Genomic DNA, 25,163 nt, shown 5'->3' with positions numbered 1-25,163 from the left:
TATCCACGTGACCATGACGTCGGCCGTCGGCATCGTCTCACATGCCGAGGCCCTTTCTCGATGCGGATCCGAAGCGAAGTGCCGCCTCCCCTCTCGCTATCCTTATCCTGAACCTGTTCTTATTCTTACTTCTCCATGAACCTCATATACCCAAGGACTTGTCGCTGTCGTGCCCTCTTTCAGTAGCCTCCGTCCGAGTCCGACCTCCAGCCGAGGTATCTCGCGCGCCGTCATGGATGCGCTCATGGTGAGCAGTCCCCGCAAAAGCCCAAAACACATGCAGATAGCTGCAGCAGCTGACAAGACCTTCGTTCCCAGACCCGTCTGGACGCACTCGTTCTCAACCCTGATCTTGCACCATTACTGTCACTACTCAAAGGTGCACGCAATGGCATTATCTACGGGTCGAAAGTGCGATTCCCGCATGCCTTGGTGTATGTATTTCCCCCCCAGGACATCCGCTTGAAATACTCCATGACGAGGATATTTGACAAGAATAAAGCATGCTGATTTGTATCTAGAATGATCTTTCTATTCCGATCGGGAACGTATGTCCAGCCCCCTCTCCTTTCGCTTTTTAGTTTCCCGCCGGACTAACGGGTTAACTGGTATAGATTCCGGGAAAAGACCAAGCTCGTCTTGAAAGCAACCCGTCAGCATGCTCGGAACCTTGCAACATTTGCAATCATTTATAAAGCCTCTATGATTGTTCTTCGGAACATCAATCCCGCTGGTGCCAAGAAAGAAGGTCGTTATGATAGCTTTTTCGCCGGCTTATTAGGCGGATATGCGGTCTTCGGCCGGCAACCGGGGAGCGTCAGCCAGCAGGTACAGACAGCACTTCCCCAACGCCACGCCCAAACTCAATATTTTTTTCTTGTACAAGACTAACACAACTTAGATCGTCATCTACGTCTTTGCCCGTGTGATGCTATCTCTCGCCAAGCTCGCCGTCGAGCCCAATATGCATCCTCTCTCCTCCCTCATTACCCCAGAAGCTCGGACTCAGATAACCAACAATGCCTGGCCCGTCTTTGCCAGCATGAGCTGGGCATTCGTCATGTATATCTTCCGCTGGTACCCAGAGACCCTGGCGTCTAGTCTGCGGAGTAGCATGGTCTACATGTAAGCTGCCTTACCCTCCTTCACTTAATCACCGATTCTAATAGATCTGCCTTCCAGTTATGCTGATTCAGACCACTGGGACTCGTTCCGAAACCTGTTGATTCACAATAAATGAGATTCCCGTAGAGGTCGACAGTCGGTAATTACTTCTCTCGATTTCTTTCCAGCTGGCCTTGGATGTTATATGGCGTATAGAATGGAGTTCTTCTGCTTTCTGTTGTGGGAACAACTGAGACAGTGTTGTTTTCGATAAGATACCGTCGTGAGTTATATTCCTGTCGACTCATCATTAGCCTTACCCTGTATTATGAGACATGGACCTTTCCTTTTCCATATTTTGCATTGTCATTTGAGTGTTTTAGGCAGCTAGCGATATATGAGTCTTTTCCCTGGATTTCTCATGCCTTGTAAAGGATATCTCACGTCCATTCATATTGCTTTACGTCTATTTGAAACTCTTATCAGTTGTCAGTCGATACGAGTTGGCTGCCTGGTATGCCTGCTCTCTAGATACCAATGTATACCGCGGTTTGTTTGCTACGAGTCAAATACTACGCTGCAGGTATGGAGGTCCAGAAATACACAAATTAGGTCAGGTGCAATCCCACCTTGAATTCTTGTCTATCGCAATCTGTGCACGAGCAATTCCAATGCCAGCTAAGAATAATCATGTATACACCCTCCCTCCAAATCACTCCAGAAACCAGCCCGTGCCAAGCTCAGTCCGGACGCTGCAACGCGAGCTGCACGGCTTCATCCTGCCACACGGACACCTCACCCGAGACAGTAGTTTCATGAAAGTGAAAGCGACTCACGCCGCGAGCCTGGACATTAGCGGCAACCGGCGACCCTAGCAGGCTTTTGTTAGCAGCACGAGCGAAATGCGCCTCCCTTGCATAGTGCTGTGCTGTGGGAGGGAAGAAGAGACGTACAAAAGCTGCATTTCTGTTTCGAGCAGGGCCTATACACCCAGTGACAATTGGCACAGGAGCCCTGGAACATGTCTGACAGAGCGACACAGCCCACGAATTGGCCCGCGCCCCTGGCGCACCGCTTGCAAGGATCGGGTGCTTTGTCGCCAACCGCTTGTAGAAGAAACGCCTCACGCTGTGGAGGATGGCTGTTCAGGAACCTGAATAGGTTGGGCGCATTGCGGATGCTGATTTCTGTGCGCAGCACAGGTTCGCGGTGAGGCTGGATGGTGCGCAGGCAATTCCAGGCGTCTAATGTAGATTCTCCTAGTCGCCACGGGGTTTCCAATAGGAATCGGACTCTTTTATCGGGGGGCGGATCTTCGTCGTCGGTGCTGGGGAGGCTGGTGGTGGTCTGAGAGGTACCTTCGCTCCCGGATCGGGTGGTGCTGGATGGGCGGTCGTTGGTGGTGAGAATAGAAGCAGATGCGCTTGTGGTGATGGCCTGGAACAGGGAGGGTTCGGAAGTTTCAGAGTGTTCGGAGTGTTCGGCTTGTTCAAGTTGCTCCATCGCGCTGAGATGAGTTGAGAATGGAGTTATATGGTAATATGTTCACGGAAAGTGGCCAGCTGAGGAAGAAGTTGAGATGATCTAGGCACACGTTCTTTCCCTGGCGAGCACGGAGACAGCGATGCCGCGGCGAGATTCCATGGAACGAAGTGAGCCCATTACAACCGAAAGGAAGGTTCAGAATGAAGAAGTGAAAAGACAGCGCGGTGAGTCGCACATAGTAGATTGTCATCAACTCTACAAGAGTTTAGAAATAATACACAGGATCCTCACGAAGTCCGGGATCCTTCAAGAAATGAACCAAAAAAGCAACCGCATAGAATGGTAGACACGCAGTCTACTAGGGGGTATGATTTCCTTCGATCTCCACCAGAACCTTTAAGTCCCCGTCCATCCAGTCTACCGTATCCGCAGACAGGATCGCAAATGTCCAGTCTTTCTCGCTTTGTATGGAAACGAGGCCACTGGGAAGCAAGGCCTTGACCTTCCAGCTTGCGGCGGCAGTATCATCTCGCACCTGTTGCTCAAGATTTTCTGATTCTTGCATTGGGGGAAGACCTGGAATCTGTCCATTATAGCGACGGAGAACAGACTCTTTGATGGTAGCGATGCTGGGACATTGTTCTGCTGGAAGGTCGAGCCGAGGTAAAACACGCTTGCCATGCTGAAGAATATTGATGCGAAGATAAATTTGGGTATGGGAATTGGCGTCGGGGGCAGGATTTGTGGCTCCTTGGGGGGTTGAGCCTTGGATAGGCACAAACAGCTGCTGGGGGTGGGATTGGTGCTCTGTTCCGGCTTGTCCTTGAGATGTCGGTTGGGCGCCTTGTCTGGTAGCGATGTTTTCGCGAATAATGCGCGATACATCGCGAGTTATACTGCTGGCACTGTATGGACGTTAGCTGTTAGGCCAGGTCTACAAGGTACGCTAGGAAAGACAACTTACAATTCATCACGGGCGGCTACATTACGTCCTCCTCCGATGCGCCAAGGTAGACTCGACGTGCAGTCAGCATGGATTATCCGGTTGATGTTGGTGTCCTCGCAAGGGGACGAACAATCGAAGCCACCATCGTGAATCACATGATAATGGCTATCAACGGCCGCGACGATACCGCGCCAATCGGACTGTTGCAAGCCAGAGAGAGACCAAAGGTTGTCCAGTTCGTAATCGTGGTTATACATGTCATAACACCTGCCAATTTGATTCCAATCGACAGTATATCCTTCCAGAAGAAGGTCGGTCAGGCCAAGATCCAAAGATTGATCCGGTTCCACTGGCGGATGTGATTGGACTGACGGAGGCGGAGGTGGCATCGATTGGCTCTGGTTATGCATCTGAAGTTGCTCCTCTGGAGAGAATCGAGGGCCATTCAGATCCTGGAAGCTCTCGTTGGTCTTGCGACGACGACGCTCCTCTGTGCTCCCTCCTTTACGGGTTTCAATGGCATACTGGCGCTGTCGTTCATTGGTCACCATCCTTCGCAACAAAGGAATGACAAGAGAAATGATCTTCTGCTGATCACGCGGCCAGATGTAGGTCCTTGGGCCCATTCCCTCGTTCACGACATCTTCTCCGAAAAATCGCTCGCCGTTCCCCTCAGCCTCGAGAAAATGGCGAACGCAGTTCCACAATCGCAATTTGACCATCTCCGTATCTCCTTTCCCTCGCTGGCCGACGCAGTCACGTCGTTCGGGATGATCATCGTTCAGCATGTATGTCTTCGCCGCTGCTTGAAGGTGAAGGAAGTTCTCCGGTGACAGTTCTAGGGAGGCGAACAGCTTCGACATCGGTGGTCGCGTATATTTCTTATTGCTCGAGGGCTGGCGGAACAGCGCTGCGGCGGAATGTACACCAACTGCCCGTGCTTCAGAAAGGGACTGTGGCGGGACAGAACGAATGTCAATACTATCGCCAACATATCCATGCTGGTTTTGCTGGGACGGTTGAGAGTGCTGCTGCTGTGATCCGGAGAGACCAGCTCCCGCCAGTGCAGGATCGAGATTGTCATCGTTTCTCTTTCTCTTCTTGGACACGGTGCGAGAGAGCCCGGAGCCCTGGGTATGGTCATTCTGTACTCTCAAGTGCCTGCCACCCCCCATACTAGCTGCAAAGTTTGCATCGCCAAAGCCATCATCTCCGAGGTGCATGTCAGTGCCATAGCCTTCCAGCTGGTGGTGGCCCGCAGCCGCAGCAGCGATTGCGACAGCTGTAGGAGCCGCCCATTGGTGTGATACATCCTGGTCTGCGGCGGCGGTTGCCGCCTCCACAAGCCCCGCTAATTGGTTGTCATTTGGCGCATAGCCACTGTTGGGATCAAAGTGGTTGGTGGAGGTGGGTTGGTTTGGGAGATCGGCAGAGGAGGTAGGAGGGTGTTGGTTATTCGAGTTTGAGGAAGTCATGATGCTCTGGATGGGGGTGGAGAGCTGTCCAGAGTCCCGAAATACTGAGCATATGCACAGTAGGATCAATTCCAACCGTCCTGGGGGAGAAATTCAGGATCGAACAACTCTGCTAGACCATATAGACCACTTTTGAGGCGCTGCGAAGTATTTCCAAAGCAACAATATTGGCAGATAGGCAGAAAACAGGTGAGAGGGGCGTTCAGGAATCACGGATGATAGGTGATTACTTGCGGAATATTCACACCACCACACCCCAAAAGGGGAGGGTAAAGCGCGTCGAAGTTTGGAGTGCACAGAAGCTATTCGCGAAAGCTCTAGACATCCGCCTGATAAGAGCGCAACGCGACGGGGCGATTGATGGTGATGTTTGCGCAGTTTGAAGGAAGGACAGACAATGCAAACCTTGCATGACAATCACGTGACTATAGCGTTCATCGACTCCAAGCGGCAGCAAGTAGCAAGTGGGGACTCGACATCAACACGGGAGGGTTTTTCTCCCTCTTTCAAAAAGGAGGGGAAAGGAAACAGCAATTGGAGATGGGTTAAGATTTATTTGTTTTTTATCATCGAGATCATTTCCGCTAGAAATTACCATAAAAGCAAAGGCAGGGTTTGGTATACATGTACAGTCAGAAGAGCTCAGGAGACGCAATCTATAAACCAAGGCTCATGCAATCCATCGCATCTCCGTCCCAAAAAAAAGTTCCACCAAAAAAAATAGCAGATTTTGTTCCACGGTAAGTTTTGGGGGAAAAAGATGAAAGTTCCGTTTGTATAGATATCATCTCCAACTGTGTAAATGGCCGCAAGATATTAAGAAGATAAAAGAAAGAGATGGCACATAAATGGTAAGGTCAATACACTGCTCTCTCGAAATCAGGCCAGCCTTGAAATCAGAGCAGTGAGGACCCAGTGTTTTTCTTCTCAACAAACCTAGAAGCCATCGCCTTCCTTCCAGGGACGGCCTGCCTCAAGAGCACGGTTCCTAGGGTGCTTTCCACGTTCAAAAGCGGCTTCAAGGGTATCGGCAACTGCCACTTGTTTTTCGAAAACAAGACGTTCGAACTTGGCCTTGCGACTGAGATGGGGCACATCCAGCTCCGTGGTTTCGTCCAAGTCATCCTGCACGTCGTCGAAGTCGAATTCATCGTCCCAAGATATCCAGCTATCTAGCTGGGTTTGGAGCTCGTTTTTTTCGGTTTCCAAATTTCTGTAGGCCTGGAATTCATCTGGGCCACCGAAACAAACCCCATAGCCATCGCAGAGACAGACACTTTCTTCCACGCAAACGACAGGCTGACCAGTGAAAACAAACTGCCAAAGATATTCCCAAATGCGGCCAGCGATATAATCACTAAGGTCTGTCTGGAGCAACCAGTCGCGGTAGAAGATGAAACGGGCACGCGGGATGGTGCGGATTCGATCGCGCGACACGGCAAACTGGGCACAGCATGGCTGTGCCAGAACCGATGGAACCGGCTGGTCGGGGAACAGTTCACCCCAGGCTCGAGCTAGCATCACCTCTTCCTGCTTTGTCTCATCCTCTATAAGAGCGCCGGGGTGCATCCACGCAGGGCATCCAGGTCCAAATTGGCAGCGGATGTTCATGTATCCCTGTCGTGTCACACGATCGAGGCTGAGATGCCGGAGGATCTCCGCCGCATCGCGATCGAACAAATCTTCATTGTGCCAGGCTTCCTGGTGCGAGTGCATGAAGACCGCGACATCAGGGAGGTTCTCGTAAAAGTCGATTATATAGGATATATAGACCATGACCTCATGGCCTTTGTTTTGGGGAGGGTGGAGGGGTGCTTTCGGGTCGTCAGCGACATAGACAGCACTGCCCCAATCTGGCAGTTCTTCCCCGATCCAAGTGGTATCCTCCGATTTGATTCGAGCCACAACCAGCGTCTTGGTATAGTTGTACCCCAGTGGTTTGGCGGTTCCCGGCACGAAATTGGGTTGAGGAGCATAGGCGGACTTGCCGCCATGGCTTGTGGTGAAATTGAACGACCCTGTCCAATTCGTAGAGGAAAACACGTGTTCTCCGAGGCCCACAGCCTGGGAGTAATTACGCCATGGTTGTGAAAGCTGATGGGCCGTGTAGAAGAGGATGAGGAAGAAGCTTAAGCCGAGGAAAAGAACTGCGCGCCGTGGGAGAATCATGGAAGTCGATCGGGTGAGACAATTATACGCGGAGAATTGATCTGTCGCACAAGCCCAACAAAGTTTAGCATTGACTGCGCATCAAAAGACCGGCATTGCGGCACTATGTTCCACAAGCCTTGAAGAGGTGTTGAGCTGGGGGGGGAGGGAAGGGAGTAGGGTCCAGAGCCTGCAACGACCCCAGGCGCTACTGTTCCATGAACGTACATGAAGCTCAACTGAACGGTATTGCACAGGACCAGGAGCATTGGGGGTTAGGTCGATGGTCAGGGGCAAACCAGGGAGATGGGTGTAAGGGAGAGAGATAGAGAGATAGAGAGATGGAGAGATGGAGAGATGGAGAGATGGAGAGATGGAGCAGGCAATCAGGGTGTGGCGCTTGGGAAAGTTTGGGGAAGACTCAAGTCTGTTCCCTTGGAAAGGTCTAGATTGAAGAAGGTCCCGTCCGTACCTAATATTCGACATGCGGATAACTACCCAGGCTCATCGCGCGGGGCGTGGGCGAATGAATGGCGGAAAATCGGGTACAAGTGGATCAGGAGTGGCCCTGGGATTGCGCGCCGCGCGTGGATGACGAAAGCCGGCCGGGGGGAGATTCAGCGAAGCTGAACCAGGGTTATCGGTAAGTTAGGCGGGATCACAAGAGACGAAGGGAGGCGAGGGAAGGAGGAAGAAAAGCAACTGGTCATGATCCAGGAAAGGAACTCGAGGCAACCAAGAGGAATGAGGCGGTGCAAGAAATGTGATCACAGCGGCAAATGTGCCTATGGACAAGAGTTGGTTGGCTCCAAAATCGCCCCCCAAAAAAAGAGCAAGCGATGGGCATAAGACAGGCAATTGTTGGTGATAAGAGGACGGGGGGACGAAGATCGCCCCCTGAATCCTAGTAATTCATCTCCACTACTACACCGTCGAGGACGAGGGGGGTTGGGTCAACACCTGAAACATGTGTCCCAATCTGCTCTGTCGATCTTCGAAGTATAAAACTCCCAAATTAGCCTCGTCTAGACTCCTTTGAATATCCGATCGGGTGCCAAGGCGTCAAAAGAACTAGACTGGAACTATACTTTAGCCACAGATCGGAGTACATGTACATTACGTAGCATACTTGTGGGATCCTATATGCGTGTCTGCGTGTTAAAGAAGTCGAGCTGAAGCACGGACAAATCGACGAGTATTATAGCTCGAGCTTACAATTCTTGTCTCGATGGCAAAGTCTGGTTTTAAAATATCGATCTGAGGGTGTTTGGGCGCACTGGTTGAACCGGGTCGTCTGTTTAAGATCGCGCACGGCGTTCAGCAACTACAAGCTTGAAAGGTAATCATGATCAGGTGAGATCAACAGTCCCGGGAGTTCCAGATATGATTTCAGCATGAGCAGCCAGTCAATTTCTTAACAGGAAAGACCTAGTTGAACTCCTTTGGGGTGACAAAGAAGAACGTTGTCTATGTCGCATGAAGGGAAAGGCTGTATCTTGAGTAACTATATCCACGAAGGAGATATATATACTGCGAAAAAAAAAAAAAAAACCACAGACTTCTCCGATGTAAGGCTCTCGCGCAAGAATTCAAAACTTCTCTGCGATCTTCTACCTTCAACGCCCTCGAATTGAAAACGACCAGAGTTGATACGATCCCGAACGGAAAAAAGAACACGTCGCGCGGAGTGGCGAGTGGCGTCTATCAGCGGCCAGGGATTGGTTATCTCACGTGACGCGAAAACCTGCGTCGCGTTGATCCCCCGAAAGGGAAATTTCCGGCTTCGAGTCTTCTTCTTTGCTCAGAGAATGTGCTGGCACGATGCAGCCAAGTCCCAAGATACATGGTCGGCCCGCCGAGGAGACAACTCCTCTCAAGACCTACACTAAAGAGCGCAAATCTCATGATCCCTGGGTACACCTGTTGGCCGGCGCGTAAGTTTTTTTTCTTGATTCCCTTGAGATCGCCGCCATCTCCGGACTCCCCAGAGGTTAACAGTTCGGCGTTCTTTAGGAGCGGAGGTTTCGCCACGGCCATCGCAACTTCTCCCCTCGATGTATTGAGAACCAGACTCCAATCCGATTTTTATCAACGTCCCTCTCCCTCCGCGAATGCCGCCATCCCCCCAAATACAAGCCACAAGACACTTCGCATCATCGGCAACATCTACCGAGCAGAAGGATGGCGTGCATTTTTCCGTGGTCTCGGCCCTAGTCTGGCCGGCGTGGTCCCGGCGACAGCCATCAAGTTCTATGTCTACGGAAACTGCAAGCGGATCGGAGCCCAAGTGCTAGGCTGCGGCGAAGATTCAACCCTGATCCACGCGCAGGCCGCCATCTCCGCCGGCATCGCAACCGCAACGGCCACCAACCCGATCTGGCTGGTCAAGACACGGCTGCAATTAGACAAGGCCCAGGCTACGACAGGAACCCGCCGGTACAAGAACAGTCTCGATTGTATCCAGCAAGTGCTGCGCCAGGAGGGAATCCGAGGCATGTACAAGGGACTCAGCGCGAGTTACTTGGGATCCGTAGAGACCGCCCTGCACTTAGTCCTGTATGAACGATTGAAGACTATGTTGAACAAGTCATTGGGTTCCCCGGATGGAATGGAAACGGCCACACAAAAGGAAATCACCAGCTGGATCAGCACAACCGGGGCGGCGGGATCTGCCAAGTTTGCTGCCGCTCTCATCGCATATCCACACGAGGTAAGCCAACAGTCCTTGAGGACCACGCTGACGTATCAACGCTTTTAAGCTCGGCCTGACTGATCAATTCGCTCTCCAGGTTATCCGCACTCGACTTCGCCAAGCCCCTATGGAGAACGGGGTCCCGAAATACACCGGCCTGCTCCAATGCTTCCGCCTGATCGCTAAAGAGGAGGGCATGGCCGGTTTGTATGGTGGCTTGATGCCCCATATGGCTCGGTCCATTCCTTCCGCAATCATCACCCTGGGCGTCTACGAGTTTGTCCTGCGGTTCGTCGGCACATCCGCATAAAACACATACCGTGCCATACACTGTACAATATTATCGAAAATCGGTCTCTTCGCCTGTGGCTTGTTGGCTCAGGCATCGTCGTGACTTAATTGCATGTATTCTTACTGGGCGTTGGGGGTCGGGACCTTCTTTTAAAAACGCTGTGCATAGAATCTCCTGTCTTGGGAAATTTGTACCATATATATCTCCTCATTCTATTGCTTGTCATTGCTATCCCAATAGACCGGGTTCACGAGAGCGGTTGCTTTTGGTGTTTCTAGTGAAAATAATTGAGAATTTCTACAGTACATACTGAGATGAAAAGTAACCTCGCAAAAGAAAATTCATTACCTAGAAGCACAGCATCCCGTGTTTGTTGATTTGTTACATAGAATGAAGCTCTCTATACACCCACTGGGGAAACGGCAATCACTCGCCTGATTCACCCTGGGAGAATGAAACTGACATGCCGAGAAAGAAGCCCGAGCTTGGTAGGAAGGGGAAAGACTGGAGGGGAAAAAAAGGACCGGGTATGATATTTTGCTCATGAACGCCATGCAACGCTGATCCAAAACGTGAGAATGCGATCAGGGGGAACGAAATTTGGGGGACCCAAGAATAAACAAAACAAGAATTACAAGAGAGAAGTTTGAGTTCACTCTAGAAGTCCGAGGAAGGGACTACTATGTTGTCTCTTCATCAGCTGCCTCCTCCACCGTGGCTGCACGGCCCTTGCCCTTGGACTGAGAATCGGCATTTGTGTTGTCGGAATCGGAAACTGGTTTGCTCGCTTGCCCATTGCTACCCCATGTGGATGGGATAAGGCCCGGGCTCGACTCAGGGACTTGTTCCGACTGTACATCCGTCCATTCCTGCGAGGGGGACTCCGCACGCTGATCCCCCGCTGGTGCGTCAGCAGACGTGGTCCAATTCGGCGTACTGCTGTCCATGGCAGAAGCTGTGGAATGTGTAGGTGCTTCCACCTCTTCGCTTTGACTATTGCTAGGAGGCGTCGGGTTTGAGACAGAAGAATCCCCAGAATTGACCGTGGTGGTTGGTATTTGCGTGGATAGTGAGGAGCCAGGTACTGTGGGGGGTGAGCGGAGTTCCTGAGGAACACCGCCCAGCCCTTGCTCAGTTGAGTGAAGAGGAAGTAGCGTCCACCCAGGAGGAATACTGAGGCCTTCTGGAAGGCGAGAGTCTCCAGATGCCAAAGGTGTGGCACCGGGGCTCGAGACAAACTGACGGCGTGATGTGATCGTCGACGTACTGGGTGGCATTGTGGTAGGGACTGAAGATGTCGGAGTCTGGACTGGTGGGTTTGCTTGCTGTTGACGGAGTCGATCAAGTTCCATCTGAAGGTGACGCACATGTCGCAATTGCTCGGTCGCAATTCGCAGAGAGTTGATCTCTTGCGCAATCCGCTGCTCGACTTGTTGTAATTGAGTATTGATGTCGGCAAAGTTAGATGCGGTCCCGGGCTGGTTTTGGAAAGTTGCAGTTGGTGTCGGTGCCTGCACTGGGGGTCGGCGGCCAAAACCAAAACCAAAGCCTATTTGACGCGCACCTTGTGGATTGGCATCAGGAGCGGGTTGCATGGGTGCATTGGGCTGGTGGATTTGCTGATGAAGATTCTGGAAGAGATCACCACGAACAGCCCCAAATCCAACTCGGAACGGGCCAAATTGATAGACGCGAGGTCTGGGTATGTCATTCCCCTGAGCTCCAGGCTGACCGGGCATCTGATTTGCGCCAACGTTGTTTGGCTGGATACCAGCTCCGTTTCCAGGAGCGTTAGCATTAACGCCAGCCGCTACAGCGGCACCAGCAATTCCCAGCACAGGCCGCCTGCAGGTTGGACAGTTCTGCTGTCGCTCCAGCCAGCTGCGAAGACAAGCGAAGTGAAGGATGTGACCACAAGGCAGCTTCTTGGGACGTAGTCGGTCCGGCACTCGTTGCGTCCTCCTTGGGGCTTGTTGGTCAGCTTCCCCGCCAGCATCTGGAGCAGGCTGAGCTGATACCATCTCCTCCCGACAGATAATGCAAACTTCTTCCCGTGCGACCTCCTCTGCAGTAGCGTCTGGGTATCGTTCATTCATGTCACGAGTTGCGTTCCGGAATCGCAGGAAATCCATAATACGCCGGGCGAAGGAGCGGATTGTGACGACGACATCGCGTAGAATATGAATTGGCAAGCCGAAGAACGCTAGAAGGATGGCAAAGAAGACCAAGTAGACGACAAGTTTAACAAAGTCGGTGAGCAAGTCGAGGTAGAATACCCATCTGCCTTTTTCTTCCCAGCCCGGGACATCGATCTCCAGCTCATTCACGTCATTCTCATCCGGAAGATCTGAGGAAGGAGGAGGGGAACTCTCCCCAGCACGGGCACGCTCTCTGATGGCCTCAACACGGGAGGCCCGGATCTCTGCTCGACGTTCCTCCATCCTCTTCTTGATCTGCTGGCGAGTGATATAGATCTCCACCAATGCGATGCCATACCGAGCGAGGGTAGAGCTCGATAAGATGACCAAAATTGCAAATTCAAAACCGAACATGACCATCATGTCGGGCCGGGCTTGGTGGATCACGGTGTTGATAGAGTACTGCAGCAAGAGGGCATTGAAAAGAACCGTCAAGACGAGCGAGAGTGCTAGTCGAATGTGAAACAATCGCGGGTTGGGGGGAGGCTGTTGTTCGAGATATTCTACACGTCCTTCTCCAATCCAACCCCAGACCTTTCCAACCAAAAGGGAGATGAACATGACCAGAAACCATCCCCCGAGTTCTCCCCGGAAGATGGTCATGGCCAGACACGTCTCCGTCACCGCGAACCATGCTCGCTCATATAGTTGTTCCGTCTCGATCGGTCGTAGGCGTCCGTAGAGAAGTCGCTGTAGCCAAAAAAGGATGAATCCGGTAGCAAGAAGGCACAGATTGGTGAGAATCTACATGTTCCCATCCCGAGCACATAGATTAGTGAGTGTTCCTGAGAGATGACCAGTTGAGAAGTTCACCACGAGGATGCGGTTGAAACTCACCATAAGATTAGCACTGCTCTGCGAGAGATACACACAGGCCGCGTAGAAGTTTGCTCTCTGATGTAGAGCTTTCAAGAACACACCGGTGGCCAAGACCACGGAGGCCTGGCAGGAGTCAGTGGAAACCGGAAAGGGGGGTACACTTAGTTGCTTGGAGGGCTACTTACCCCGGCGTACACGGCCAGTCTCATGGCGATTGACCTGGCACTCGCGAGACAAAGGTCATCAGACGAGCAAAGGGGGGTAAACTCGCACGGGCATTGAGAGACGTGGACTATAACTCGATCTGGACAGCTTTCCAGAACAACGGCTCGCCTCCGCATCTTACGTCAGCCTCAATGGTCCGCCCACCGGGCACGTGCACTCACCTACCCAGCCAATGTATGCTTAAAAGCCCGGACCCAGCAGAGAAAAGCATCTATATTTGATACCTAGGATGATCACTGATCGCTTTCGGATATGAAACAGGAAGATATAGATGCTGAGGCTTTGGCAGATAATTAGTGACGTAATTGGAAACTTAGAATCCTCGGATATTTGAGGCACATGTAGCCACTGAAGATCGACAGAGTTTCTATATGATGCCAAAGAAAATATTTGATAATAGGATAATTTGGAAGGAAAAAAACCACTTGTATCAGGGCTATCAAAGCTTTGTCTGTCATTATTGGTATTTGAAACGACGTTCATTCCTAACACAATGAGCAAGCCGAAATACAAGATATTCTCACCGAAAAGGACCTTTGTTGAAAAAAAGAACAATGCGAGTTGAGATAGTACTAACATCACAAGATATCCTTAATTATGACATAGGAGGATTATGTAAATGAGCTTGCAATGATATATAGATGTTTGAATGATGAGGTGTTGTACCTTACCACAGAAGTGACTTGATGATAGTAACTACTTGAGGTTTCACCCACGTAACTAGGCAAATTGGCCCTTGGGTCAATCTTTCATGAAAATAGGTTCACATAGTAACGGGCTGCAGCTTTCTAAGGTAGAATCTGAACCCTAAATTTAGCTATTTACAGTAACTAGAGGTTGTTTACTAGTAGGGAGTCTCCAGCCAGAAGGGTGGAGGAGCTTGTACGCTATCAAATGATACCCCGAGAGCCGTTTTTATTGGAACCAAACATTAGATAACTTAGGCCACAAGAGAATGAGATGGGATATTAGAGTATCAGAGTAGAAATGATTCAGAAATGAAATACAATGTAAGTTTGGCTGCGACACCCCAAGCTTCGATAAGAAATGTAAATCAACTGGCGACAAATTCCTGCCGTCCTTCCATCCAACTCTCCACGTTCTCGATTCCCGAAAAGAAGTATCAAGCAGCTGGCCGCCGGCCCGGTAGCTTTGCTTGCAGCTGACCAATTTGAGTGGTTAAATGGAGAATCTGGGAGTCCTGAGATGCGATATGTTTGTCCAGAGCCTCGATCCTCTCATTTTTGGTACGTAGCAAGCTTTCCAGTGTAGAATTTGTCTCATTCAAGGAACGAATGGTCGACTGGAGAAAGCTATTACAACCGATCACAGCTTGAATGCTGACGATCTGCTCCTTGCCATTTACACGAACTTTGACCAAGTCTGCAGATTGGATCAGAGGAGCGGTGGGGGTATTGGCTGTATTGAAAAGCAGCGTCGCGGGTGTTTGGGCTGCCGGAAAAGTTGATAATCCAATGGGAATGGTTCCTGTGAGCTGATGAGGGCTCGCGTGCCGGCGAGTGGTTGAGAGGTTGCTAGAAACAGATGCGGGCGTTTTGACCTCATCAGAAGGCAATGTAGCCCAGATGGACATGGGGCACGAAGGAGTCTGCTCAGAGGCTTTGGGGGTGTCCTGGTAGACTTTTTTTGACTCTGTCTGAGAAGAGTTGTTTTGGTGCCCTGAGAAAACGGTATCAATATCCTGTTTCTCACAAGTCTCTGGATATGGTGCTTTAGGAGTGGCGGGGGTAGGCAGAGCCTTGGCGAGGGCAGGAATGATGAGGTCTTTCTTCCAAGCCAAAGGCTTCCAGTCGAAAGGCTTCCGCTCCACGGAATCATTCGAGGGTATATCAATACTGAATGGAAGTCTTGAAAGCCCTCTGTCACGAAGCATTGTTCGGATGTGACGTTTAGCGCCAGGCGTGTTCATGAATCTGACTGTGGGAGGCTCTTGCGGAATGCCCATCATCTCAAATCCCTTCCAGTATTCATGGACCACCATGATCTCACCGCTTGTGAAGACTGTTGTCCCGTGATCCAGCCGTGACGTGATATCTTTTGCTTGTTTGCAGATATCAACCCAGGTCATTGTTTCTGGGCATAAGTCGGCAGCCTGGCCTTTCGTCGTCTGGTTTGGAGGGATGTCCGCCATGTTGTTCTTTTAATCAGAAAGCGAACTCGACAAGTGGCAGTGAAAATAACGGCCGTAGTCAGGTTTCTTGGATCCTCTGAGATGAATCAAGGAAACAAAAAAGAAGAAGGGAGAGTGAGACGTGGGTGTATGGGACTAGTAAAGAGTTTTGAGAAAATAAAAAAGAACCTGAGAAGGCAAAAGACAGTACGAGAGAGAGGGAGAGTGTGTGTGAATGAGAGAGGGAGGGAGGGAAGGAGAGAGCGATGTTCATGTCACGTTGGAGCAAAAGTGTTTAGAGGAGAATCGAAATGTCAACAAGCTGGCCATTCGAGCAGGCGCAGCCCACGCGAAGGCTTGCTTCATAGCAAGCACCTCAACACCTGAATCATTACTGAGTATTATTATATGGCCTAGTGATTCAATCTCTCTTTTGTTTCTATCTGAGGTAGAAAATCTTAGGCTTTAGTATCGATCATATCTCTGTGGTGTTTCCTTGACCAAGTGTGATATTGGCGGGCAAGGTGAGCTTTGCGAAAGGCCACCTCGGAAGATACAGGCTGAGCAATTACGCTTCAAATGTTTCTGAATCTGTTCCCGTCGAAGGGGAGCAAATTGAGAATTTAGCCAACAAAACCACGAGATGTTCGCCAGCTAAATTGACAAATATAGCGCCAACCTATTGTCTATGATTTATTGCCTAGTATATTCGAATTCTAAGGGATATAGCTGTTATGGCAATAGGGATCAGCTATACATGAAGTCGATTCGAAGGCAATCGGTGACTTGAAGAAGGGGTATTAAGTACCGAATGCATACTCCAGTACATATGAGTGAGTGAGAGAGAGGGAGAGAGAGAGAGAGAGAGAGAAGAACAAGAAGAATAAAAGACGAATGATACCTGCTATAAGTTTGCAGATATTATATCAAAAATACGTCAGATTTATGTCTCTCGCGTATGACAAGCGACCTCTGCAAGTCTAGCCTAGCAAGTGAATAGGTCAGCCTCTTCAAGGCCCTCACTGACCGCAACTATGTTTCAAGTGAATTGGATGATCAGGATTGGTTGGGTTGCGGGGCTGACACGTCGCTCTCGGGCGCCAAAAGTACGAACTGTGAGCTTTTCATGAAACCGGGCGGCTAACAACTAATCCATGGTTTGCAAGAGTGCAAGACAAGGCCCTAAAAATGATTAAAGTATGATCAAAATACTAAATGCGCTTTTTTACACATCATTTATTCACTGTCGCGCGAACCCTTCGTGCATGAACGATTTCACCCAGGTGAAGGTATGCACAGCCGTGTCCTGCCATAACTCAGCCTCACCCCGCACCTATATAATTGGAATCCACCCTGGGGCTGGCCTGCATGCCTAGAAAATCAAGGTTTTCCAGGCACCACCATGATGACTCGCCATACGTGTAAAAGCTTATCTTTATTCCAATGGAAGCAAGGTAAGTTGATCGCCAGCCTCGGGTCATAAGCCCTTCTGATTATGTAGGCGACGGCTGGAGAGAGCAGCAATGTAATACATCACAGCTCATCACTCAGGATCAAAGTCAAGCCCCCAAGATCATATCTGTGGACACTCAGGTTTATGTTATGTTCGTTTCTCTATAATCTCTTCACAATTGAAAGCTGTCCATAGTCAACCAAGCTGACGTGTGCTGAAGAGTCGCGAGTGCAAATGAGATTCGGGGATGCCCTGATTGTAAACAGATTCTAATCAATACCTTTTGCATGCCACAGTTCTGGTGGTCTGACAATGTTCGAAAATCGAATGGTTACTTTGGATGCGAAGCCACGAGAGAGGGAGAAAAAGTAACGGGTTTTAGAAAGTGCCCCTGCCCCCAGGTATCTCTGAATGCGTTACACTAACATCATCATTTGTAGATTCATGGGTGTTCTTTGAATCTAAGCAACTACATGAGGATATGGAGTACGATTGGTCAAAGATCAATGTTTTTAGTCGATGGCTGTGCTCTACAAAACAGACTGGCATCCTTCTATTCGATCGGAAGGAAGACACAAGAAGTCCTTTGGTCAACAAGGACCCTCCGAGCGCTCTTCTGAGTGATCCTTTTTGGGTTTATCCATATTTACTGGAGGAAGTTGCGGCTCTTGAAGAGCGTTCTGTTTGGTCCATTCGAGACAAAGTTCGAGCCATCGAGAAGTCGGACGAGGGTCGAAAATCGCCAGAGCGCAAACCGCAACCTGACTACCGAACCCTTCACAACATTGCTCGGCATGCCATTCATGTCACAGAGACGCTCGATGTTGCAATCCAAACCATGGACCACATCCTAAAACACCATGGCATTCATGCGAGTGCAAGCCATACCAGCCTCCTGGGCTCAAAAACAGATCCTCAAGTCCGACAAGAAGTCCACTCTCGGCTTTCATTTTTTCAAAGTTTCCTTGGCAGTCTAAAGCATCGCTCCGTATCAAACGAGAAGAGATTGCAAAACGAGATCCAGCTAGCTTTCAACACTGTTGCCCAGCATGACGCGGCTGTCACCGTCAAAATCAGTAGCGCCATGATGTCAGACAGCGCAGCTCTGAAGACTCTGGCCTTTGTGACATTTGTTTTCCTCCCTCCCACTTTTATTTGTGCAGTCTTCAGCATGTCGTTCTTCAACTATAGTGACTCTGGGTGGAGAGTCTCTTCAAAAATCTGGATTTATTGGGCATTCGCAGTGCCAACAACCATCATTTCGGCCTTTGTGTGGGGCTATTGGCACAAGGTCTCCCCGATGGATACTAATGAGAAGATTGGAACAACGATGAAGTTGCGCGATATGGCCTGAGTGCGACATTCTGTGTCTTTAAGTGAGATAGTAGAATATCTTTTTTTATTCAAATGGATGAAATTTCTAGAAGCAAGATAAAAGGTCAAAGCAGAAAACCAAATTCAATGTTAAAATTGAGCAACAGAGCTTAGTCATTTTGATAGCGTTGGAACTTATTCCGACAGTTCATCGCGGATATGTCCGCAACGTTATCAGATATATAAACACAGATCCAATACTACCCGACAAAACTTTCCCAACAGTTTTATTAGATTTCCCCATGCTCAAACATTACCAGCAAGTTGTCTTCGAACAGAATAGGTATTACTATATTCTCCAAATGATCCGATTCACCAATTGCCCCCTCGTTTGCCACACCCCCCCCAGTTACACAAGTGGAACCAGCATTAGGCATACAGCCAAGACCAGCGATGTTTATCTGATCGCATCACGTGCCACCCCGCCGTCGGCAACGTAACCAGCTGAAACATCCACTTGGTCAACTGTCCATCTGCTGTGTTTTTGCATCCATCAATTCACAGAGCAATGCCCTGTCGATGGCGATGGCTTCACCACCGGCACTATTTACAGCCTCTTGGGGACAGACACTGACATATTTATTAGCCGTCTGTCCGTTTTCTATTGCGTTTCTAGTCTTCATCAATTCCTCCGTATCATTCGTGGTGACAGATCTCATAGGTCTTCACAAGGGAGAGGGTGATGCCGTTGGAACATTAGGATTTGCTGATGAACTTCTTGCTCTTGTGGCCTGCCCGATCTGGGGTGTCCTTTCCGATCGGATTGGAGTACGCCATGTAAGTGAACCCCTTGAAATCAACTCAAAAGTTGCACATGCCTAATGACAAAACAGGTGTGTACTGTTGGCTATGCGATAATTGCTCTTGCATTAGTTCTGTTTGTGCAGGCCACAAATATCTATCCGCAGCTTCTTCTGGGCAGGCTCCTGTTCAGCATTGGCGGCTCCGCCGTGTCGACCATGGTCACCGCCGTCCTCCCCACAGTAACAGGAGAGGCTCTTCGATATCAAGCCTACCGGCAATCTGTTTCATCAGACCTGACTATCACGCCGGAGAGGGTGAACAATCATCGCAATCGCCGAAAGGATGCGGGTAACCTTAGTTCATCCCCCTCCGCTCGGCTTTCCGGGTTTGTCGGACTCTTTGCTGGATGTGGCGCTTTAATTTCCCTAGCCGTCTTTTTGCCGCTCCCAGCCCGATTTGAGAAGCTAGGCCTTTCGCCCACTGAAGCTCTTCAACGTAGTTATTATCTAGTTGCTGTTGTCGCCCTCCTTATCAGCTTTGCTAGCTTTATTGGCCTTCGAAATCTACCCGGTGAAGAGAAGAAAGGATGGGGATCACTATGCAATATCTACTCTTCGCAGTACCACGATGAGGATGATCATGACAATAACCTGGATGGGCCTGCCCAGCTGTCGTATTGGAAGCAACTGACCACGGCACTGCTCCTCGGGTTCCGAAATCGCAGCATCGGACTAGGTTATGTGGGAGGATTCGTCGCCCGGGCGTCGTCAGTTGGGATCTCGCTGTTCATCCCGCTAGCTGTCAATCACTACTATCGCGCATCAGGCCTATGCGACGAGGGCCGTGATCCAGTCTCTGGAACGGGCCTGGGCGATATCAAGAAGGCGTGCCCGCGGGCATACATTCTCGCATCGATCCTGACCGGCGTCTCGCAGCTGGTTGCTCTTTTTGCTGCACCGGCCTTTGGATATTTAACGGATAAATCGCGCCGATACAATTTCCCCCTTCTCGTGGCCGCCTTGGTCGGGGTGGTCGGCTACTTGGCCTTTGCCATGTTGCCAAACCCCCAGTACAAAGGTCCTGATGGGAATGCGGGGGTATTTGTTGTGATGGCCCTGATCGGAATCAGCCAGATTGGCGCGATTGTCTGCAGTCTCGCAGTGCTGAGCAATGGCATTTTGCGGGTCAGCATCGAGGACGAGACGCTACAGAAAGTATACGATACGCAGGTGGCCGATCGCGAGGGCCGTGAAGAGGGGGCGAGGACCAACCGCTTCTGGCCCGGTCGGTCAATCGGCGGATGCAGCATTTGTCGCATCTCAAGGGCTCCATCGCCGGCGTCTACTCACTCTACGGTGGGGCTGGGATCCTCATTCTCACGAAATTGGGTGGGTTGTTATTTGATGTACTGTCGTCTGGAACCCCATTCTATATCATGGCCGTTTTCAATGGCATCCTGCTTATCACGGGGATCGTGTGTGGGGCCATGAATCATGTTGCTTCCATCAAGGAAGCATCCGCGTGAACTATTCCATTTCAAAAGTCGCTTTCCAAAATTGATCTCGGGAACTTGCATTTCTGTCTCTTGAGCGAAACGCCCAAAAATCCTCCCCCCGTAGTGGCGTTTCAGGGTGTTCGTGCTAGGCGATATTAGGCTCATCCTCGGGGGCTGAACAAAGATTAGGTTATTGTGTAGGAACATGGGAGAAGAGATGACTGGAGTACAACAAGGCTGTTACCGGCAAGACGGCTCTCAGAATAGCAGGTCCTTGGAATCGCGCAACTCATAATTGCCGTCGAGTGCTGTTGAAACCCCCGAGGATCTTGGAAGCTCGGCGTTAAATAGTCTCGGCGCGTAGCCATGCTCTGTTGGCTGGGTACAGAGTACATGTGACAGTACGTGTGGTGCCGCAGCAGTAGATGTACCGAGTACCTAGTTTTTCCGAAATTCTTTCAGGGCTGACCAGTTTCGATTTCGAGTGTTTTGTTTATGCCTTTGCTCTTCTCTGTATGATCTTGCAGGTGGACTGCATTTTCAAGGTGCCCCATACGAGACCATGTAGTAATAACGACGACTATTGTTACTTCTACTATCACTACTACTAACCGAAGTTCGTGCACTGGCATGAGGCTGTCTCCGATGAGGTAATCGGTCATCCTCGTGAGATGGAAATTGCATGGTGGATCCGTGGCTTCCGGGGCTTCTTCTTCTCCCCACTAACTTCAGGTCAATTTCGCCTGGACCCCCTAAAGGGTCCGGGGCAGAATGTGTTCTGGACCCTCTCGAGGAATCGTCTGAGTTTTCATACCAATCGTCTTTTATCACACTTATTTTCCCATTGCCCCCCATCTGCCTCATTTCCGACCACTCCGACGGTCGGTCCTCGGCTCTGGACTGCCTCTGTTTATGACGACCGTCATCACAACCTTCCTGATCCAGTTGGGATCTGGCAATAATGGGCCATAATCAGCCCCAAACCCTGGCACTGCGCCGGACCCTAGCCCTGAAGGGGCCTAGCAGCCCTGGACTAGCGTGGCCCCTTTTCCATTCGATGCCCTGAGCAGCCTAAACTGGGGAACCCCTGGGCCCTGCTCGGCCTGTTCCTGGACCGTTCCTGGTCCTGTTCCTGAACCGTTCTTCGCTAGCCGCTCACGATCATGCAAATTCGCTCCAATCCCGCCTCGTCCCACGGTCCGCTCGCTGGCTTGGCGTCCTATCAAACCACAGCAGCGTCCGGGTAACGCTCCGCCAAGGGTGCTCTCGTATGCAGAGGCGCAGGGTCGCAGGGTCGCAGGGCCTAACGATGGATTCGCGCTATTATGAGCGTATCGCCCCCCCTCCCCCTCGGGCTCCGCCCCCGACACAGGCTTCATCCTTTCCCTTCTCTCGATCTCTTCGTGCGCGACGCTGCCGGTGTCTTTCCTTTCACTTCTCTACAGTCTTTCATTAAATACAGTCTCTCGTTTAAACCAGTAGTTGATTTTACTTCAATTACCGCGTCCATTCTTTTCTACCGCCAAGTGCTTCCTGTTATTCTTATACGCCTGTCAATCTCGACCCTCGCACCTAAGTCAACATGCGTTTCCACTCTGTCGCTCTCTTGACCGGCGCAACTGCGGCCGCTGCGGGTAGCACCGCAAATCTGCTTTTGCCTGGCTTCCAGGGTCGCGACCTCGAAGCCGGCATCCTCGGTCAGGTATGTATCTAGCGAGCCCTTCTCAAGGCGCGCAAGGGACTGTTTCAAATGCCCGCCCAACACCACATGCGTATCGCGCGCTAACCATTCAATATAGTCTGGGGATGCAACCACTTACCTGGTGACTTGCCCTACCTCTGTGGCTGCCTCTGCCTGTGGCATTCCTGGCAAGGGTTTGACAGCCATTGCTTGCCCGACCTCCGTGCAGCTGCTTAACGTCCACGATGGAAAGTAAGTCGATTGCATAACGCCTCGAACATGTACTTGTCTTGAATCGCAACTCTAACAATATTCGCCATAGCACTGCTACTGTTTCTTGTAATGTCGCTGGAACTACCTACGCTTCCTGCTCCGCGCAGCAGGGCACTGTGACTGTCCAGTCCACTCTTGACTCCAAGAATATGAACTGGATGCCTGTGACTGTCACTGGTGACTGCTCGACCAGCACTCCCACCCCAACTCCTACTCCCACTCCCACCCCGGAGACCACCTCCGAGACCACCATGACCCCGACCCAGACTCCAGTCTCGAGCCCCAAGAAGTCCTCGTCGCGCCCAGCCTCGTCCACCCCTGTGGCGAGCAGCACTCCTTTGATCACCCCCAGTGCTACCGGTACCCCCAACGCTCCGACCTCTTCTTTCACCCCTCCTGCTGCTCCCAACGCTGCCACTCCTCTGGCTGGCAACGCCTGGGCTCTTGGTGGTGCCGTGCTGGCGCTGGTCTACGCTCTTGCGTAAGAAAAGCGATAATTTTTTTTGGAAAGTTTCCTTCTCAACACGCCGAGCGAATGAAGCATTTAGCTGCATTCTCGTGATAATTACTCCCGGGGGGTTTAGTGGTAACGTTGCTTCTAATGGATGTTAATCATGTATTTCTCCATATATGTACACATCTACCTATTATTTAATGATTGATACCTTTCTCCACGACAGCATGATCCAGCGCCGGTTACTGTTTGCCTTTTTTCTTCTTCTTATTTTCGATTCGTGTATATCTTTATACCGATCAGATTAAAATTTCATCATTGCCTATGTGATCCTAAGTACTCTTTGCCGATATTTGCAATCATCGAGATCCTCACATCTCTGTCAATTAATCCTCATTTTAAAGTCTGCCATAACCATCTATATTGCACACGAGCTGGTGTTTGCTAGTATCTGCACTGCAGGTCAAGAGCGGTCATATAGGGGCAGATCTTGAACTTACTTTTTCAAGCTTATCTCGAGGACCTGGACCCTGCATATAAAAGCTCAATACCATGGATCCACTCAGATCCACGTATATTTCCTTTCCTACAGAACAGCGAAAGCAACCCTCTCGAATCGTCAGTGATGGGGTTGAAACATAGTAAGAAAGCCTCTTCTCGACATACAGCTCCTATTGTTCTTCCTTCCTCGCTCCCTATACTACAGCAACTTTGATGGGCTTTGGTTGATAGTTTGAGGCGTGCTCATGGATGGATCATTCTTGTGTGCGAAAACGAAAACCTGTACAAGTAGCAAAAATGTGACCTGGCTGATTTTCATTTACTCGTGTCAGACTGGGAGAGATTTAGGATGGAAGTTGTCATGCTTCATTATCGCATCCTACTATAGGTGTCACGAGATTCTGCTGTCTTTCCTAAACATAGTAGTCAATGAATGGTGCTGCTAGGAGATCGGCCAGTTGTCAAGTTTGTTCAGCCGAACATCTAGAACCTTCAAGCTCTTCATCAACAAAAATTATGGGGATCATTTTGGGCTTGTATACATCATCACTGGTATCTTGTAAAGTGCTAGTCATGTTTCCCGGCGACTCCTTCACCCCCGCCTTTTCGCATTATCAAAATGGGAGGCCATCGCACTTGCTAAATCTCTGTCAACCCTGGCGCCCTTGATATTGGATACAGGCTATCCAAGTGACAATCTTAAAGGAGTTCTCAGCGAACAAAGGCTGTAGAAGGAAAGATAACTCTGAAGAGAAGAGGATCTTGGGCATTTTCTTGTAAGCTTGTTGCGTTGATAGCACATTTCTCGGATTATGAAGATCCCTCGGAGCATGGATAGCAAATATCTGTTAATCAGCGGAGTGTTCAATGTGAGTCATGAAGTCATAATTATTCTTCCTTATTAGGTATAGCAGAGCAGTCTCGCAGCGGATTTCTCCACCCCTTGTCTTGATATTCTTGCGTTTACTTGCGATTGTATCTCAGGTGGAAGTTGATTATTAGCTGTCCCTCCGCTAACGCAAATATACCCTAACCCCGATTGGCCCTGTAGCTCTTCCTGTCTTCTCTTTGAATCTCGTTCATAATAACAGAACAGAACGAAGAAGACCTCCACTTCCGACATTATGCAAAAACCAAATCGCTCTTCGAAGTGATATTTGGCATCGACCAGCACGTCCCATCCAGATCATTATCTAGTTCCGATGAGCTGAGCTGACTCATTGGAACAGCTTTTTGAAGTGGTATGCATTAATAAGTACTTACCAGGTTACCCCACCAGATTAGGTCGGCCTTAAGGACAGGTCCTGGCATGACCTACAGCGAAAACCTAAGATTCTATATGGAGGTCAGAACAAGCTTGCTGTCGGCTCAATGACCATTTCACCAAACATTTGCCGCAGTGGGAATCCGGTCGTCAAAAATTTCCTAGATTCTGCAATGAATCTGCATCCGCCTTCGCCTTCTCGGTAGTCTTTTCCCCACACAAGTCACAATTGCGGAAGAATTTTTTCTGGGGTTCCCACATGGTCCCATGCGCTTTCCCCAGTTTTGCTCTCTCCACGCGTCCAACCGCCACAACCCAAACTTCGGCAAAACCTTGGTCTTCAATCTTGGTCTTCACCCGCATCCCCACAATGATTGACCGTCAAAGCTGCCCTTTTCGGCTCTGACGT

The 25,163-nt window shown here is 50.2% G+C and overlaps 10 protein-coding genes across 10 annotated transcripts; 5 read left to right on the top strand and 5 right to left on the bottom strand.

Annotated features, from left to right (window-relative positions):
* Nucleotides 1–232: 232 nt before the first annotated feature.
* Nucleotides 233–1,240, top strand: N7462_011526 (Tim17/Tim22/Tim23/Pmp24 family protein; the record flags this gene model as incomplete). Its single annotated transcript, XM_057083240.1, has 6 exons — nucleotides 233–247; nucleotides 319–434; nucleotides 522–548; nucleotides 615–828; nucleotides 902–1,125; nucleotides 1,183–1,240. 6 exons carry the CDS (start codon nucleotides 233–235, stop codon nucleotides 1,238–1,240), a joined length of 654 nt encoding a protein of 217 aa, XP_056927979.1.
* A 604-nt stretch (nucleotides 1,241–1,844) lies between these two features.
* N7462_011525 (DUF3716 domain-containing protein) lies at nucleotides 1,845–2,607 on the bottom strand (the record flags this gene model as incomplete). Its single annotated transcript, XM_057083239.1, has 2 exons — nucleotides 1,845–2,032; nucleotides 2,103–2,607. The coding sequence occupies 2 exons, from the start codon at nucleotides 2,605–2,607 to the stop codon at nucleotides 1,845–1,847; spliced, it is 693 nt and encodes a 230-aa protein (XP_056927978.1).
* A 340-nt stretch (nucleotides 2,608–2,947) lies between these two features.
* N7462_011524 (uncharacterized protein) lies at nucleotides 2,948–5,010 on the bottom strand (the record flags this gene model as incomplete). Its single annotated transcript, XM_057083238.1, has 2 exons — nucleotides 2,948–3,494; nucleotides 3,554–5,010. The coding sequence occupies 2 exons, from the start codon at nucleotides 5,008–5,010 to the stop codon at nucleotides 2,948–2,950; spliced, it is 2,004 nt and encodes a 667-aa protein (XP_056927977.1).
* A 936-nt stretch (nucleotides 5,011–5,946) lies between these two features.
* On the bottom strand, nucleotides 5,947–7,179 carry N7462_011523 (DUF3431 domain-containing protein; the record flags this gene model as incomplete). Its single annotated transcript, XM_057083237.1, has 1 exon — nucleotides 5,947–7,179. The coding sequence occupies one exon, from the start codon at nucleotides 7,177–7,179 to the stop codon at nucleotides 5,947–5,949; it is 1,233 nt and encodes a 410-aa protein (XP_056927976.1).
* A 1,800-nt stretch (nucleotides 7,180–8,979) lies between these two features.
* N7462_011522 (putative mitochondrial carrier protein (Rim2)) lies at nucleotides 8,980–10,160 on the top strand (the record flags this gene model as incomplete). The annotated part of the gene is made up of 3 exons (XM_057083236.1): nucleotides 8,980–9,092; nucleotides 9,172–9,868; nucleotides 9,948–10,160. The coding sequence occupies 3 exons, from the start codon at nucleotides 8,980–8,982 to the stop codon at nucleotides 10,158–10,160; spliced, it is 1,023 nt and encodes a 340-aa protein (XP_056927975.1).
* Nucleotides 10,161–10,822: 662 nt separating this feature from the next.
* Nucleotides 10,823–13,368, bottom strand: hrdA (E3 ubiquitin-protein ligase HRD1; the record flags this gene model as incomplete). The annotated part of the gene is made up of 3 exons (XM_057083235.1): nucleotides 10,823–13,084; nucleotides 13,178–13,282; nucleotides 13,345–13,368. 3 exons carry the CDS (start codon nucleotides 13,366–13,368, stop codon nucleotides 10,823–10,825), a joined length of 2,391 nt encoding a protein of 796 aa, XP_056927974.1.
* Nucleotides 13,369–14,507: 1,139 nt separating this feature from the next.
* On the bottom strand, nucleotides 14,508–15,536 carry N7462_011520 (uncharacterized protein; the record flags this gene model as incomplete). The annotated part of the gene is made up of 1 exon (XM_057083234.1): nucleotides 14,508–15,536. The coding sequence occupies one exon, from the start codon at nucleotides 15,534–15,536 to the stop codon at nucleotides 14,508–14,510; it is 1,029 nt and encodes a 342-aa protein (XP_056927973.1).
* A 1,719-nt stretch (nucleotides 15,537–17,255) lies between these two features.
* N7462_011519 (uncharacterized protein) lies at nucleotides 17,256–18,322 on the top strand (the record flags this gene model as incomplete). Its single annotated transcript, XM_057083233.1, has 2 exons — nucleotides 17,256–17,343; nucleotides 17,409–18,322. The coding sequence occupies 2 exons, from the start codon at nucleotides 17,256–17,258 to the stop codon at nucleotides 18,320–18,322; spliced, it is 1,002 nt and encodes a 333-aa protein (XP_056927972.1).
* Nucleotides 18,323–18,867: 545 nt separating this feature from the next.
* On the top strand, nucleotides 18,868–20,611 carry N7462_011518 (putative MFS transporter; the record flags this gene model as incomplete). The annotated part of the gene is made up of 3 exons (XM_057083232.1): nucleotides 18,868–19,119; nucleotides 19,176–20,315; nucleotides 20,393–20,611. 3 exons carry the CDS (start codon nucleotides 18,868–18,870, stop codon nucleotides 20,609–20,611), a joined length of 1,611 nt encoding a protein of 536 aa, XP_056927971.1.
* A 1,552-nt stretch (nucleotides 20,612–22,163) lies between these two features.
* N7462_011517 (putative GPI anchored glycoprotein) lies at nucleotides 22,164–23,020 on the top strand (the record flags this gene model as incomplete). The annotated part of the gene is made up of 3 exons (XM_057083231.1): nucleotides 22,164–22,283; nucleotides 22,381–22,514; nucleotides 22,585–23,020. The coding sequence occupies 3 exons, from the start codon at nucleotides 22,164–22,166 to the stop codon at nucleotides 23,018–23,020; spliced, it is 690 nt and encodes a 229-aa protein (XP_056927970.1).
* Between the last annotated feature and the right edge of the window lie 2,143 nt (nucleotides 23,021–25,163).

This window comes from Penicillium macrosclerotiorum (genome assembly GCF_028827735.1).
Source record: "Penicillium macrosclerotiorum strain IBT 26536 chromosome Unknown utg000012l_segment0_segment0, whole genome shotgun sequence".
Taxonomy (NCBI): Eukaryota; Fungi; Ascomycota; class Eurotiomycetes; order Eurotiales; family Aspergillaceae; genus Penicillium; species Penicillium macrosclerotiorum.
This window is presented reverse-complemented; position numbering and strand designations above follow the sequence as displayed.